This window comes from Homalodisca vitripennis, chromosome 3 (assembly GCF_021130785.1).
Source record: "Homalodisca vitripennis isolate AUS2020 chromosome 3, UT_GWSS_2.1, whole genome shotgun sequence".
Taxonomy (NCBI): domain Eukaryota; kingdom Metazoa; phylum Arthropoda; class Insecta; order Hemiptera; family Cicadellidae; genus Homalodisca; species Homalodisca vitripennis.
Window position 1 is genome coordinate 129,213,417 of NC_060209.1, and position 18,935 is coordinate 129,232,351.

Below are 18,935 nucleotides of genomic sequence, written 5' to 3' on the forward strand. Positions count from 1 at the left end.
CATTCAGTGAATGTAAAACAGTACAGTTCTATGCAAAAACATTAATTTTATATGTAAAACTTATTTTACTGTAATTTCATGTTTGATATCTTTGAAATAAAACATTTTTAGAAGGAGGCTGTGTAATAAATCGTACAGCTGTCAAGATATGTAGACATAATCTCTTGAGGAATTCGTACGGGAAGTAAAATACATTATTGTCCCACTTTGTTCCCAATTTAACTTTTACAATTCGAGACATAATGTAGGACAACTTATTACATAATTATAGAGAGGATGCTCGATATTGTATAACTGGAGTAACTATATTTTATATCATTCCATAAATAAAATACGTAATGTTGACGGAATTCAGTATTTATACATAAGTTGGGATATCACCCGGCCATGAATCGCGTAATAGACTTCACTAAATTTACAAGCCAACTTTTACGTGCACTATCACCGAATTAAATATTGCCCATATTGAAATTAAACACAATTATTAATGGTTATAAGTCAATTCATTCTCGAACTACCATGCGAATATACTTACAGATGTACAAGTTTACCTAACTTCTTAATGATTGCATGATAGGGTCATTGGACTTGTAACATTAAAAATAATGTAATAAAACTTCGTACACTCGGAAAGCAAAATTGAAAACAAAAATGTGCATTAACTAAACTGTAAAACAGTGTCCATATACATGTGAGAATGGATTACTGAAACCAATACAGATCGTAACTAACCGCACAGAAATCGATAAGCACCGCACACGTGGTGCACCTGTCTACCTCACACGTACAATTAATGTTCGACATAAAAATGGCACATTTAGGGTGAGCAATAAATATGCTGCTCTATATAAATAACCTAGCAAAGGTGTTTGGTTTAGAGACTACTTTACAAATCATGCTTCACTTGATGTGTGCTTATTTACTTATTGATGTGGGCTATTAAAATAGCTTTATTAATATACAGGTGAATTTTAATTGCATTTGGGTTCATTTTAAGTCGCTCATGTCATGAAATGAAACTATTTGTAAATAACGTATGTAATGTTTTAAAATTTTAAGTACTAATTTGTAATTGTATTAATAAGATACTTTTAACATTATCCAAAGAAATAATTAGCAAAACAAACAGTCCATTGAATTATTATCACTTTGATTTTATGTTTTATGGTTTTGTTTTATGTTAACCTTACTACTAATCCACAATAAAGGACATAACCAAATCCATCCAAAACGTAAACTACTACTGTAATCCAATCTTTTGCGATTTTCCCCAATACAAATATCTAACAGTAAATAATCGATTCCATTTGTTGATCTTCTTGAATTCGATGTTATTATCGCGTCCGACAAAAATAAGATAGCAAACATTCTTTGTCTTCTACTTTTTTAATAACTGCTTTATTATCTAGTTTACAATGTTTATTTTAATTTTTTCACTCTTTTATTACAATTATGTGGAATAATCATTATGAATATTCTCCATAGATTATTAAATCATGTCATCATCTTCCTTTAAGTCATATGCTAGTATATAACTACATATGACATATTTTTAGGAATAACCAACCAACCAACCAACCAAAAACCAACTTGAAATTAAATATTTACAAACTGGAAGTTCGGAATTATAGTTTGGGACTATAAATATTATACTAATGTGAACATATTTTCCCTTCCCTAACAATTATAGTATAAATCTTTGGTTTTGTATTTGAATTTGAATTTATTTTGGAATTCATTTAAAAGTTCTTGTCACTGAAGCAACATAAATACTTCTCTTAATTTTTAAGCACCAGGTAAGATGTCAGTCTAATTGCATGTAAAATGCGATACTGGGAAATTTTAACCTGTACCGTATTTTTAATTATTTTGAATATAACCTTAAACAAAGTTTAATTATTTCTACAATTTGATCTTGACCACGTTTAGCGATATGACAGAAATTTTCGTTCATTTTTTATCAGACAACAGATGATGACTCCGATTATACTTTAAAGAATAAGAAGGTCACGTTATAATACTTGTTTGAACTTGGTGAGATTGGTACGACAGAGAGGTCGTAACTTTTGTTTGGAACTTTTTGGGAAAATCTCTTACCATTGTTAAAATTTTTTTTGCTAAGGATTTCTTAGATCGTTGGACGACTAGAATGAAACCTGTACAATAGAAGAAAAACCTCTTTTTATAGAGAAATAAACCTAGGTAACATAAGTCTCTTAATAATTTTCAGAAGCTAAATAAGACATGAGAAGTAGCGATACGAAATACACTGATTCTTCTGATTCTTTGTTTTATATTGAATGTTAATCAAAATATTAAACCAATTTACATGCACATAGTATACAACACACAGGGCGATCTTGGCAAAGCTGCTGATCCTTTACTTTATTACTTCGCTTCTGAAGATTGCAATCAAACCCAAAGTGGGCAGTTCGTAATTCAATATGAAAAGGGTGGTTGTTAAATCGGTGTAAAGGGCCTCTAGTGTACGTGATACCCTACATCACGTCCCAAGTACGTGACGTCTCTTACTCGCTGAGTGTGGCTACTGTCGGTTTCCAGACCAGTTGTTTGGTAACTATTTCATTTGGAAATGTATTACAATGTTTCAATTATTCAGAAAACAAAACTAGAGTAGATAATACTTCTATACCAGAAATATTACATGAATAAATTTTCATGGTATGTACATACTCATTACTCATGTATTATATCACAGTTAAAAAAGTATAAGTGTAAATTATTAGGAATTAATTTTGTGGTTGTAATCATGATAGATTGACCACTAAATATAATAAACATTTTAAAAAGAATTCTAGTAATGGAATTTTTTATTACAAATATTTACAATTTACAATTCTTAATATTAACATCTTACTGACTTATTTATATAATAAACGACCATATCAATTAAAATACATTCATTGTTGTATATATAACTAAAATAACTAATAGTTGTAAGATGATGTCAATATTAAACAATATTGGAATAGCAGATTTTAGAGTTAAAAATAACAAAGGGGCTTAAACTCATTTAAGGATAAAATAAATTAGCCTAAACTGAGCACTTCTATCAAGATATTTAGTTTAAAGCATAAATGTAATAAATCTATTCTAGAATCCCACCCGGTGAGTAAGAACACCCCATTACAAAATGCAGCCTTAATTTAAGCTTGAATTCTGATTTGTTTTAAATGCATTTTGGATAATCTTTAAGCATCCAAAACACCTGGGGCCAACAATAAGAGGCACACATGCATCCAAAACCGACTGATGTGTTGTTCACATGTAATCGGGTGTTGTGCACTTGTACCGCGGAAATATTAATAACTGATGCAGTATTAAATATTGATTAATTTAGGAACAAACACTCCAATAATTAAGACATTTTTATTTTTATTTTATTTTACTATTAAATATTGTAAACAATAAAGCTGAAAGTATTTGTGGTGGTAGAGTCAACAAATTCAATTCTTTAATATTATATAATTTAGAAAGACATAAGGATTTCGGACACTTGCAATCATTATATATTGCAAAAACAGAACGCTACATAAATACAGCAGAAAGTTCTGTAACTTTTATTGTTTTTAAATTATAAAGTACCCCTGTGGTTTCCGCTCTTAAAAAGTTGTTTTAAGTATTTACCTCATTGGCCCTTTAGTTTAAGAGAGTACATAGAATCTATTCATTCAGATACAATGGAAATTGTTGCAATTATTGTTGCAATATATCATTAAAGTAACTAAAGTGAATACAAATTAAAAGTTGATTCCGACGTGAGCAATGCACACCCTCGAGTTGATGTTCGTACTCAGTATATATATATATATATATATATATATATATATATATATATATATATATATATATATATATATATATACTGAGTACGAACATCAACTCGAGCATTGCCGTAGTCGTATCTCAAAATCGATATATATATATACGTATAAATATATATCTATTTTGAGATACGACTACCTTTCGACTGATTTTAATGTGCTCTATTCAATAAACATTCTGTCGTATCTGTATCTCTTTTCGTTGTGGAGATATAGTAAGTTCGATAACAGTCGTAACTAACAAATTCACTCTATTGCAAGGAGATACTGTCGTATCCATATGACACACGGATTTATTAATCCATTATTTTAGGGATTAATGGTTTTTATTGTGCTTAGAGTTTGTTTAAATTGCCTTTAAACTTCATTATTATTAAGTGCATGCTTGGAAACAAAGTGAGATAAGTCTAATTAATTATAATTAATTGTTTGGGGTGCCAACATTGCAGGCTTGGTTAATTCGATGCAAGTTTGATGTTAGCTAAACTGTAACCTGAAGGTAACCTCAATTATTTGATGTATCAGCTGCTGTTTTGATTGTTTCAAGTTGGTGTTGTGAAACAAAGTATTTTCGTTTTGATACTTAATTATTGAGTAGTAAAGTTAATGCATTCAGCTAATTTAAATAATGCTGATACGATAAGCAAAATGGATAGTGACTATGGTGAGTTAGACTCGGATTATTTTCCAACTTGTTACATTGAGTGCTGTGATAAAGACGTTATACTCTTCCTGTGATATTTGCTTGTGTGTGTTATGCAAAGAACACGCAAATTCTCCTTGTACTGGTGGTAACTATAATTGAATTAAAGATATAATTAGCATAGTATTCGTACAAAGAGTTTAATAAAATATTTCTGGTTGATGAGAGGGTTGTTGTCATTTGGAACTATGGCACCACCTTTCAGTATTTATGAATATATAATTCTGTGTACAGTTTAATATTTAAATATAATAAATCAATTAAATTTAAATTCTTCTCTATCAATTCAAAATATAGACAAAAACATAGGGTCGGAAACGTCTTGCCCTTACTCCTTGCTCTTCCTATTTTTAATTTGGAAAAAACCTCCAAGTGTCTCCTAACACAGAACTACTCTGTTCAGAGTAAAGAAGGAAGCCGTTAATAAAGTTCCTTTTATAAGGCACTACATTACATAATGAGCTTTTCAGAATATCAAAGAAGATCTGCTGATAGTTAAATCTATCATATAAGATGAAATATTATTTCAAAATATTAGCAGTTTGAGTATTTTAAACTGTACACTTATGTACGTGACATACGTAATATATTTATTCTCCTCGTTACCTTATTATTTACTCAATATTTCTTGACATATTTACGTAGCTATAATAATCTTAGTTTTGAGTTATTGTAATTTAAGTTCCTAGTTCATTAGAGATACGAGCTATTATCAAAAAAATTTAGGGAGAAATACTCAAAATGAAAGACACTTTTTTAACGTTCTTTTGGACGTATAAAAACAGTAAACAGGGTTTAGTAAAGATCTCTTTAAAATTATTTAAAATGGTATATCTACAGGTTATATAGGCAAGAATGGTACGAGAAAAAAAGTATACAATAAATTCATGTACACAATGAGGTAAAAGCTGTTCTAAAACACTTTTAACCTAGGCAAACGTGAATTGATATTCTCTACTGATAAACACTAGTATCAGTCGGTTATTAAACAGTGCTTAAACAATATTGATAATTTGATAAGTGTATTTCAATAGGAACTCAGTAATTATTAGATTACGGTTACATAACTAGAGATTACAACAAAAAATGAGGTCTTATCTTTCAGGAAGTGCTGATACCGCTTACAATCGGTATGGAGTAACATCAGTCAGTGAAACACGATTATGGCGAAGTTAACTGCTACCTCCGTCCTCAAGTCTGCCTCTGGCATGGAAATGCCAATTTTCGGTTTGGGAACATGGCAGGTAAGACATTAAAACTCTATCCAATTACAGATTTACAATTCTATACAAATTTTGTTTTCATTAAGTATAATTTCCTAGTCAACACTGTTCAAACAGAAACCAAATTAAACTGGTGTGCTTTTTAACCAGTAAATTTTCAATAGAGTATAGCAAAACCCTTTGTATTGATCAAGTAGCTTTTTATAATTAAGATAGATGAGGTTATTTATTTTAATTCTCGAGTTTTTCCACTCCATAACTATTTGTAAAACGAATAAATAGTTAGAGTCATAATAGAATGAATACAATAATCGTAATAAATCTTCATATCACTAAATGGACTAATTCTTTTCATATATAGAAATAAAACATAAAAAGTAAGAAAGTAGACTCGCAGTTTTGGACAAAAATCTTTTAAAATGTAACGATTATAATTTATTGTAAGGAATTTTTATTAAGAGATAAGGAAATATTTTGGTAAATATGTTCAAGTGAACTATTATTTTGAAGAACATTTTTTATAGAGTAAGAATTTATTGGCTTTAAAAACTCGTACAGTATATCAACTGTTTTAAAGCTCCAAGTTTAAATTAATTTTAATTTTAAGTTATTTTTTATTCGCCATAGCTAAAAGAAGTTTCTAAATTATTTTGAGAAGAGGCTTACAACAACGCATTGTGGTCATTAAGTTGGAAAACCTTACTATTTGAATTCGAGATCTCAAATTTCATACACCAGTAGTTAAATTAAAACCTTATGAAACTACTTTAACTGCATTTCCTGCAAGAGGTTTAGGGGGACCAGCATTTCTATACTTCATTACAGATCTAATTGTTCTTTTTTAATACGATTATGATGCCTTATTTTGTCCTGTATAACCTAGGTTACAAAATGTGCTAAAATAATTATGATGCCATTACAAGTATTTAACTCAGTAAATTTAAATGCTACTTCTATTTCCAAACTTTTTTTGTCTTTCTCCTCCTGAATCCCTGCTCTTCTTCACTGTGCACTATTATCTGCATCCTGTATACGCATGTATTAGTATCATAATAACACTAAGAGATTATCAAATTATCCCCAAGTACTTATCTCATGTTGATGCAGTGCAGCTGGATAGGTTTGACTCTTAATAAGCACCTGAATAGTGTCTTTGATGATAACGTTTTATAAAAAATTTAAACTTGGTACATATATTTGTCTTGGTCAAAGTAAAATTTCTATTGGTTTTAGAGCCAGATGGGCAAAGTAAGAAGTAAAAATCAAATTCCAAAATTCTAAATTAGTTTTAGTGCTGGCCACTATAAAGAAAAAAATCGTAAACTTACAACATTTGGATAAAGGTGGATAACCAATATGGATTTAGGAAAGGAAAATCTACGGAAGACGCTTTGTTAAATGGCCTAAATCTGATTTATAAAAGTTTCAACAGTAAAAATAAAACATCTCGTCTTTTTATTGATTTTAAAAAGGCATTTGACTTAGTCAATCATGAAATACTTTTAGATAAATTACATGCAATTGGTATAAGAGGAGTAGCACAAGACTGGTTTCGAGGTTTTCTCAAAAATCGTAAGCAAAGAGTAAAAGTATGTGGTGCTCTGAGTTTTCCCCTGATTGTCTCAGCAGAGGTCCCTCAGGGTTCCGTTTTGTCTGCTACCCTTTTCATAATTTTTATTAATGATTTGTTAAAGGATGAGTTTTACGGAAAACCAAGCGTTTTTGCTGACGATTTTGCAAGGTTTTATTCTGAAAAGAACTCTCAACAAATTTGGAGCAACATGATGGACGATATACGAGTTTTGAGAAAGTGGTGTGATGAAAACAAAATGGAAATTAATGGAAATAAAACAAAATTTATGAATTTTTGATTTTGTTGGTTTTAGTTTTAAGGAATTAGTAAAATATCACGATCAAAAATGTACTGGAATATTTTGTAATTGTTTGACTATTGGAAAGGTGGATCAATTTAAGTATCTTGGTGTTTTTTTTCGATGAAAAGTTATCTTGGGATAAGCATATATTGTTTTTAAAAGATAAATTAAAATCTTGTGTCAGAAAATTTTATTTTTTAAAAAATTGTTGTGACGAAAAGTTATTAAGAATCTTATATTACGCCTTAATTCAATCTAGGTTGCAATACGCAATTCAATGTTGGGGCGGGACTTTTAAATACCACGTAGAAAAATTGCGAGTTGTACAAAATCATTTTATTCGAATCATATTAGGAAAATCTATTAGAGAAAGTTCCTATCCTCTTTATTGTCATTTGAAAATTCTCCCTATACAACACCTTTTTGTATATAAGGTACTAAGATTATTTTATATCAAAAGTGGTAATACTGGAACTTTTGAATTAGTTTATAGTGCTAGACCTAATTTTCAGAACATCTTTCGAGTACCTAAAGTCAACAGATCTTCATTTAGGCAATCCTTTAATTATCTTGGTCCAAAGTACTTTAACAAATTACAGCTTCAAATAAAATTATGTAACTCATTTAATAGTTTTGATAAATCTGTAAAGTTGTGGTTTTTCTTTTGCATATAGCCTAAACCTATAATAATGTTAAACAACATTAATAAAAAAACAAATTATTTTTTGTTTGTAAATAGCAAAATTAATACATTTTTATATATAGATTTGTATATATTTATGTACAGGGATATGTTTATGTATGTATACAGAAAAATTTTCCAATATTTAAAAGGAAACTTTTTTGTTCTTTGTTTTAATAACTTATATGTTTAAATGTGTATTTTATTTAGTTAAAGCTACACAGAAGATGGCAGTTAAAGTGATGGACTGGACTCTGTTTATTTATATATTATATTTTTAGTTGCGCTGCCACATAACTGGAAATCGTGGCAGTGTAATTCCGAGGTTTTGTAATGTTATTTAATTGTTTAGTTATTATGGAATAAATCATTATTCTCATTATATATTTGTAAACACATCCAACAAAAACAAATGACATTTTCCAACTTCACAACAGTAACCTTGATAAAGTTTGTTGCACTGGTTGACTTGCATTACGTTCTTTCGGGTCCTTCATTTTTCCATAATTTGTGTGTAATCTAAAACAAAATTGTTTCCACTTTGTGATATATTTATATTGAAAAAAATTATAATGTATATTCACATCCATTCTAATCTAGTATAGTAATTAAATTAACGTTTAGTATGTCACCACTTTTTTATGCTCTGGAATGAAATTTTATTCTAAAAAATAATGAAGAATTAAAATTTATTAGAATGTAGTTTTAGATAAAAACTTTGTAATAAATGTTATAATTTTATAGAGTGTGGACGCGGAACTGGAGAGAGCTCTACACACAGCACTTGAGGTCGGATATCGCCTCATTGACACAGCTTTTGTCTACAACAACGAGGAGGCTATCGGCCGAGTGCTGAGTGAGTGGCTGCGATCAGGCAAGATTAGTCGCCAGGACATTTTTATCACTACCAAGGTAACACGACTCAGTTGTGACTGTGGCTAAGCTAACCATGGCCACCAATTATGTATGTAGCATTACCTTAAAATTCACTTTTCCATCAAATTGGAAAAATATTTTTGTATTAAATTGTATACAATTCTATGATTTATTATTAGAAGCACCCCTGATTACAAACTACCCCTATTTTCTGAGCCTCCAGGCTTCTCAATCTTCCAAATTGTCAAATCCATTACATAGTAGTTGTTAGGACTTAAAACAATTTGGAAATTACATCAAGGTGTAAAAGTGTTATTGATATCATTTTGTAAGATAGTGGTAGGATTTCACTATATAAATATTGATTTAGTGACTCATCAAGTAAGATTCTTGGAACGTTTGTGCAGTGTAAGATTGTGGACATATTTTAAGATTAACATTTAGATAATTAGTTAAACATTTAAACATTTTATTTGAAATAATCTTTCATAGAAAATATGATATATATAAAAACATATTTTTCAGTAACAAATTATTAATTTAATCTCTATACAATGAAAATTTGATTATTTGCTTTTAGGTATAGGTAGCTTGAAAATCTAATATAACTGTGTTATGACATAATTATATTTTCCTATACTTTCAAAAAAAATGTCTTGACACACACACACACACACACACGCACACACACATTCACATATATATGAGTATACATTCTCAATATACATATATATATATATATATATATATATATATATATATATATATATATATATATATATATATATATATATATTTATATTAAGAATATATATTTATGTATTGAATACTAGTAAAATGTATTCATTGTTTAATTATTGTCTCCTCCCGTTTTGCTTGTGATGGGGTAAAATTTATTATATTGTGTTATCAAAGCAGTTGCATGTGTAAATTTATGAATATTATTACATTTACATATCTCTTTTATATTGCATTATCATATATTACAAAACGTTACGTGAGTGTACCGCCATAGCCATATCTCTGTTTCCATGCCTTTAGTTGTGTATACAAACAAATAATATTTAGTTACATATAATAATTTTAGGCGAAAATCCCATATGCGGAAGTCACGAATAATTCCAATTCGAGTATATTATTTTAAAAATGTAAAACCGTTAAAATTTTATAATCTGAAAATAATACATTTAGTTAAGTGAAGTTAATACATAAAATGTTTGCAGAATATTCCGAAACGAAAACAAATTGGTACTTCATACACCAAATTAACAAAAACCTTTATAAAACTTCTATCGGTCGGGCAATTTGATTACCAATATTTAAGGATTTGTTGTAACCCGTAACGATGGCAAATATTTTGTAATTATGTTATATTTTCAAATAATCAAACAAATTTAAATTTAATCTATCTTAAAATAGTCAATCTCTTTACCTCACCTAGTACTTAAAATTATGGATAAAGGGAGAAGTGCATACCAGTTGTATAGTACTATTATATCATTAATTTTTCAGCTACCTATGCAAGGGAACAGTCCTAAACTTGTTCGGGAGTATTTACAGAAGCAATTGAAAGCGCTCCAGCTGAAGTATGTGGACCTATACTTGATACACCATCCCGCTGGGATCAATGCTGATGAAGTGATAAAACACGAAGGCAACACAGTGGACAATACAGGGTTGAAACTGGACATGACGACTGATCACGTGGCTTTATGGAAGGTAATGTGTGTTCCATAAGTGAAGTAAGAATGCAGTTTTACTTCCTATCACTCACGTTATTACCCAAGGGTAAAAAAGTATTACATCTGGTATATCTATTTATGTCTATCCTCATTAATTTGTTTAGCCTCTACTGACAAAACATAAAAGAATGTATGCTACTTGTTATATAGATAATAAAGTTGTCTATTGTATCTCGAGAACGAACTAGCTCAAAGTTTTACATGGATCTTCATATATATACATATAGACTGATAGACATTGATATTGATAAAATGTCCTTCCATTGGATTTGGTTTACTGTTACCAAAGTCTGTAATTTAGGATAACATATAATTTGAGATTATTTCTTGAGGTTTTGTATATTTTGCTTAGCTATCTAAAAGAGTTCTGGAAAAATCCTTCTTCTATCTGTATATCTGTTTATAGTAGCTACGTAAAGTTATTTCTACTTAGACAGCATTGCCTTTATTATAGGTTCGTTTCCTTCTATGGAATTTAACTGAGCCTTTTCGTAGCCGTACTATCTGCCGTGTGTCACAACAACTTCATCTGTAGACTTGATATTTTATACTGATTTCAATATGCAAAAAGTATTAGGTGCATTAGTCCAGTATTAGGATTTTACTGTTTGTCATCGCTGTCTGTTACTGAATAGGCTGGCTTATTTTCTCTTCTGCTTGATAGATTTAAGTTTCTTTCATGTCACATTGTCGTCCTTAAGATATAATAAGAATAAAGTTAGCTACAGTATATACTGTAAATTTTGCATTTAACTTTAGAAAAACCTATTATACGACGCGAGATGTGTGTATGTCTGATACAGGCTATACGAGCCAGTGTACATATACTAGTATATTTACTATCAATATTTTGAGCATATTTTTATCATACAAAATTATTGAAAAATGCTCAAATGTACTGTTCCTTTCATTTTAATTGTTCATTAATTTTAGGTCAAAAAACTCCAGGAAATAAATTATTAACTTATAGTTAAAAATTACGAAATAATAAATGCGATAACATTCTGTTTATTGGGAAATTATGTTAATGTATGAATGAATACATACCCAGAGCAATCATTTCCTTTCATCTTAAATAAAAAGTTTTAAAACCTTAAAATTTAAAACTTAGCTGTAACTTTGTTCAAGATTTTGTTGTAAAAACGTGGTGTTTTTAGGAAATGGAAAAACAAGTGGACGATGGACTAACTAAAGCGATTGGTCTATCCAACTTTAACGTCAAACAGATAGAGCGTATTCTTAAAGTGGCTCGCATACCTCCAGCAAACTTGCAGATAGAACTGTACCTCTACAATCAGGGTAAGGCAGAGCAAGAATTGTGTAGGCAGAAAGGTATCACTATGACGTCATACTCCACACTTGGCTCACGTAGCGTACCTAATGGCCTGCTTTCTGGGTACGCGATATTTTCATACAATTACTTGTAGTATAAAATATATTATTTACTATAGTAAAATACTTATGTAATTATATACAATTTCCTTTTTAATTCATAACCTGTGTGTGGCAGCAATTGGCGTATGTAGACTACTTATTGTCTCTGTCATAATATAGTCCTTCTTTAAGCATAATATCGTAATCTGAATAGTAACTTTACTGCTTTTTCTATATGAGAAACTCTCAATGCCTCCTTCAATTAAACTACAATATTGTTAAATTAGAATCTAATAAAATAATGCCTGAAGACAATTAATGAGTAAGATAAAAAAACAGAATAAACTGGCAGTTAGCCACGGTATATAATATAATACTGAATAACAGAGACGAAATATGCATTTTTAAAGACTCACAAAACATCCCTTAAAAGTGGTAACTGGAAGATATTCACATCTCCTACTCAATTTAAGAATAACTGCAAACTATTGATAGCGGACACCCTACATCACTATAGTATGCTAATTTGTGAGCAACAAAATATTGCGTCATCTAGAAGCATTACAAAGGACTCATATGAATTTTATGTCTGACATGTGTGTAATGCCTTACATGATTTAGTAGTCCTCTAATCATATTTAGTAAAGAAATAATACTCTTTAGTATATTTATACTAAAGTATAATAATAGTAGTATAATAATAATACTAATAGTATATTTGCGATGTTTTGTTAATTAAAACATTAAAATATACAGCTGATACATTTTATAATACTAATTTGACGATAAGTTGTTGATGTAGAGTACAGATGGAAGCACTGCAAAAAAGGAAAGATTCAGGCTAAAGGTCTACATGTCTACTGCTGCTATAGTGAGAATAAATGATTAAAGTTTAACAACTTATTTCTTTAATTTCAGAGCGAACTTAAATCCTCTGCAGGATCCGGTAGTCTGCCGCATAGCCAAGTCTCACAATAAGTCGACAGGTCAAGTTCTACTGAGACATGTCCTACAGTTGGGCATCGCAATCATCCCTAAAAGTTCCAACCCAATCAGAATTCGTGAGAATTTTCAGGTACTACTTTAAAATGTTTCAAATTATTATTCTAACGTCTTCTGTTTGCTATACTTATTATATATTCAATGTTACTCACCAATTTATTTAAAAACTGGTTCACTTACACAAAATAAATTGCAGCTTTACAAAATTACAACAGCATAGCCAACACCACATAAGTACACAATAAATTCGTTCATATTTATTTGTGATACGTTTTGAAAGTCTACTAAATTATATATTATAACACTACTATCTAGAAACATTTTCATATACTAACATTATATTACAAAACATTAACCAACATATAAGACTGGACAATTTATTAATTCCTTACACTTTAGAATGACATTTACACTAGTACACTTCTAAATTTACAACCAAACAACCTTTAATCTACATCACAAAAATTAAAAATTACAGTTATGTAATGCTTTCAAACTTCTAATCAAAGTATGAAACACTAATTAGTATTATTTCAATATAGTACGCATACGTTGACATATTTCTTACAGTGCTATAAATATGTATATAATTTTAATACTTTATTTATACCTGCTACTACTAGGGTGGTTTGAAAAAAACGTAGTGTTTTGATACCAGTATTTTTCTAACAGATTCCACACAACGTTCAAGGCACTATTCCAATATTTTTCCAGCTCCACGGTTTCTTTCGGTAGTTTCGTCAAGATTTTAAAATATTCATTTATATCTTGACTTATTCATAGTTTCTGCAGGAAAAGTTTAGTGTTTAAGAACAGATGATAGTCATAAGGACAGTTCAAATCTCAGATCACCTTATACTAATATATGCTGAGTAACACGGCATAAGTGCTCTGTTGCGTCTTCATGTAATAATCCCACCTTCTATCTAGACATTACTGAATGCTTGACGTTGCAATTCTTCTGAATGTTCTATCTAGGCGTTGAAGATGATGATGCTATTTATATGCAGCTTTCGATCTGTCCAAAAGTTATGCATGTATTCTCCGGTAATCGTTTTCCTTTTTTCAAGGTATTCAATCAGGAGAAGGCTGTTCCGATACGAAAACACAGACGCCATCACCTTTCCAGTGGATGGAACGCTTTCCCCCTTTCCTGGAACTTTTTCCTCAATATTCTGCGATCTATTGCCTAGACTGCTGCTTTGTTCTGGGATATAGTGAAGAATCCAATTTTCGCAAATTGTCACAAAATGAATCATACATTCTACCGGGTTCTTTCTGAACACTGCAAAATTGTCCTCAGATGTTCACATACGACCCATCTTGTAAAAAATTTATTCATGTATATCTTTAAGCAAAATGAAATGAGCTCGTTCAGTCCGTGGATTCAGCTATCTCGCGCACTTTCACTCGTCTTTCGGCTAAAAGCAAATAATGGACTTTGCTTGTTCAGCCATGCTTAAACTACTTTACCCACAATCGAACAGTTTCTTAGGAAATTAATGAGTCACTTAATGTTCGAATCGTAAATTACCTTCGGTATCTTAAGAAATTTAATTACAAGATATATATATATATACTGTATATAAATTTTATCCATATTTATAAAGTGACTCAAACAACGAATAAGAGTCACGAAAAACCTTTGACCCCTAGTTGTTTTATTTTATGAAGGAGTCTTAATTATCGTTTATAGATACATGGCTACTGGTATTATTTAATGGTACCTGAACCAAGATAATTATACTCGTAGTTTTACTACAAGATTAACGGATTATAGCTTTACTTTTTACTATGTTGATTAGTCTGTTCCATTCATATAGATTTTGTTAAATTTAATGTATTTTATTACTGGTATACGTAAGACACATAAAGTGTATTAAAGGGCTATACCTAAAATAATAGTAGACGGAGCAATGTATCTGCATGACCTGCGGCATATACAGTTTAAAGTTATTTTTTAGCAAGACCAAGCGTTAACCTTCTAAACTTGTACAGGTATTTGATTTTGAACTGAGTGCAACTGAAATGGAGGAGCTGAATAATCTGGATAAAGGGGAAGAAGGCCGCCGGTTTCATCTTGAAGCTTTAAAACCTCATCCTGAATATCCTTATCCAGGATAAGTGATGTATTTTACCCGTTGTATTTTCTTTCAGGAAACAATATATTATTTTCATGTATATTGTCACGTAATAATAATTATATCATTACCGACTACATATCATTTAAGAACCTCATTTTGTTAAGTTCCTTGTCAAGTTAAAATATATTTATATAATTTCAAACTATAGAAGTGTGTTTAATTGTTTTCAGAAGACGAATGACTATGAGTCGCATAGTAAAAGATTACTTACCACAAAATTCTATAAAAGAGCAACTTGTTTTTTTTTCATAGCCAGTATAATAACAATATTAAGTTTAAATAAAAGAGTTGACGCATACAGTTCCGTATTACCGGTCCATATTGAATTATGTATGTCGTGATGGCAAACAATTAGTATTGTTCCAACATGATTGTATTGTTTCCTTTCCAATATTATCCAACTTAAAAACACTTGCCTCCAATTTTTTCTGCCTTTTTGTAATGTTTTATATTGAAGAAAAAATTCTTGGCGGAGTTTAAGCGAAGCTTATTACTCGTTGGGTTGGTCAAATGTTATTATGTCTTTCTATCTATCAGACTGTCCGCACGATATCTGTAAAACTGACCAATAAGCTTGAAATTTGAATATAGATTCAATTATATATAATAAAAACTGAGTTCGATAATAGTGTATGTCACTGCATGGTATTTTTGATGAGCGTTATTGAATAATTAAATTGGTCTTATGGGTAACCATGATGTTAGAGGGAAAATACTTGAATAAATAAATTTGTTAACAAACTCAGTATACCCCTAAAGAGATTCAAACAATTTGCATTACCATAATATATCATAACTACACCTACACATAATTAATTAAACAGCGTCTTGTTATGTATTCTTTTGATAGTTCAACAATAAATAAAACCCATTTTAATTAAATTATGTATTTAATTTCGTGGCGAGATACGAAATGAGTCATGCCATTAAAATTAATAAATGAGGTATAGATTACAAGTTCATACATGCAACCTCAGCGAAGCCTGTCACGTGGTGTGGGACCTATTATTACTCCTACGTTTTAATAGTTTACTGAGATAATTTTTATATGAGTATAGACATTTTAATGTGATTGCAGTTTATTAATATTCTGTACACACACATAGTAACAATGCCTAAAAATATACTTCCTCGTTTAAATATATTTTGTGAGTTGGAATAAAATGTATTCCTGTAGTTCCGGAATATCAATATCGGCAAGGTGATATTTTCAGCCCTCGTGAAATACTGTCTAATTTTGTGAAACCGCAAGGCTGCTATTTTCTGTTATTGCCAATCCCAGCCAATATTACGTTTTACCCTAGGGCAAATTCTAGTCACAATTTATAATTTTTGTACTTTTCATATTGCTTCTGTTTTATTTTTCATTTAGAATTTAAATGTAAATATTGTATATTTATATAAATTAGATTAAGATTTGTCTTTTTATATAACTACTGTCTTTTTTTGATACTAAGATATGTACTTGCCTTACACTTGACAAAGCATTACGGAGATTATGATATATTCTAGGTCCCGAGAGTAGTATTAACTTCTCAGGAGTCAATTTGTATTTACTGTAAAGACAAGGAATACGCCACACGACGTTGCGTAACAGCCTTTGCTGAGGTTGCATGCAAAGACTTGTAATCTATACCTCATTTCATAATTTTAATGACATGGCCCATTTCACGATATATCTCGTCATAAGTCAGTTCATTTTCAAAATGGCTTGTGAACAGGTAGACAAATACATATAAGAGAAGTGTTTACATTTACCTGCGAGACAAAATGTAATCTATCTACTGAGTGACAGGCTTCAAAGACGATAAGGCAAATTCCATGGTTGTATATGCATTACCATAAAACTCATTCATATTTATGAATAATAAAAAAAATCATGCAAAATTTAAAGTCTAAGTGAAAATTTTTCGAGATATCTTGAAACATAGTACATTCACATTTTGGTTTAGTATGTTAAGTATTATAGCAGAAAGTTTAAACAATATAATAGAATGTTTTAGTAAGCTAGGAGGGTACTACCACAAAAGAGTGAGCTAAAATCCAATCTACCTGTCTTTTCAAATTACTTTTCACTCTATTATATTATTGTTTCACTCTATGATTAAAAAATAATGTAACATAATAAAATCTCATATGATTGAACTCGGTTTTTTTAAAACTTATTTATTTTAGTATGCTGCATTACTACCATAAGATAAATTAAAATATATTCACTATCCTCCACTTAAGTCCGATGGAGTAACGTTGGTTATCGTCGAACTCAGTTTTAGCTATATAAAAATGAACCTTCATGCAACACTGAAAACCTGTGAGTCAGTTTTTATGTATATATCGTGAGGACAGACTTTCGTTTTAAAGATACAATCAGAACACAGTCATGGAATGTGAAGATGATTTTATAAACATGAAATAATTTAATAAAAGAGCTTTATTATTTATACTGCTCGATACTAGGTTAACGTGATGCCTAACAAGTTAATACAATCTTACGTTTAACATCAGTTATCTAACAACGTTTTCAGTACAGGTTATTTATTAGCTGATAGTATTAAAGGTTATTTTGCGGTCAGTTATAAAGAAATTAGTCTCGTTTTCGTCCGTATCCACGTCATGATAACAGCTTAACGGTTTGATCAAAAACATTCACTATTAAAAATGGATCATTTCGAATATATTCAATGATGAAATCAATATAGTTGGTGGTAACCATTGCTGTAATGTAACCGCACTTTTATTGCCAATTGTGAAAAAATCAAATGCGCATTTACTGCTAATCATATAACTTTGGTTATTTCTCACCCTCCTCCCTCAAATAAACAACAAATGACCATTCATCTATGCGTTACTCCAAGTGCTAAGTTCTCATAATACTCCTACTACGACTTGTAAATGCTCATATACATTTTTTCTGCTCTCTTTATTTTTAGCTTACTCTCTAAGCATACCTAGATACTGCTTTCAAGTAAAATAATAAACCTCTTAACGATAACATTTCAGGAAAATTCGCCAATTTGTAACACGAATATTCATCTTTCTTCTGTTTATTTCCTTCATCGTAAAAAGGTATGGTAGGAGGCGTTGAGTTCCAAGTCATCATAAGACCCGATAATTAACTTGGTCGGATAAAACTTATCTTATCATTTTCCCAATAGAGTTACTCCCGTAGGTCTCCAATGGATTTATATCTATCCAACAATCTTTTGAGTCTTGCTGTCATCATTGTTTCTTGTTCAATAATTCTAGTTACTTTCTACGCATTCTTTTTAAAGTCATTCTTGAATATTCTCAGTCTGCTACAGTGACATGTGCTTCCCTATTCAGGCCAGCATTCTTATAACAGAGGACGGTTTATGAGGTTGTGAGACTGCATCGTAACTGAACATGAATTATTTAAGTTTGATTTCAGCGTATAAAGCCTATAAATAACTAAACTTCCACACCGGAGTATGATATTGATTTTAAGTTTG

General features: G+C 30.2%; 1 protein-coding gene across 2 annotated transcripts; it reads left to right on the forward strand.

Annotated features, from left to right (window-relative positions):
- Window positions 1-5,671: 5,671 nt before the first annotated feature.
- Window positions 5,672-15,539, forward strand: LOC124358727 (1,5-anhydro-D-fructose reductase-like). Of its 2 annotated transcripts, none has more exons than XM_046811023.1 (6): window positions 5,672-5,792; window positions 9,072-9,239; window positions 10,716-10,922; window positions 12,103-12,341; window positions 13,238-13,394; window positions 15,320-15,539. In XM_046811023.1, exons 1-6 carry the CDS (start codon window positions 5,712-5,714, stop codon window positions 15,443-15,445), a joined length of 978 nt encoding a protein of 325 aa, XP_046666979.1. In that variant the 5' UTR covers window positions 5,672-5,711; the 3' UTR covers window positions 15,446-15,539. The 2 variants fall into 2 exon arrangements, with proteins under 2 accessions (XP_046666979.1, XP_046666980.1); XM_046811024.1 differs by lacking the exon at window positions 15,320-15,539 and adding an exon at window positions 14,392-14,551.
- Window positions 15,540-18,935: the final 3,396 nt, after the last annotated feature.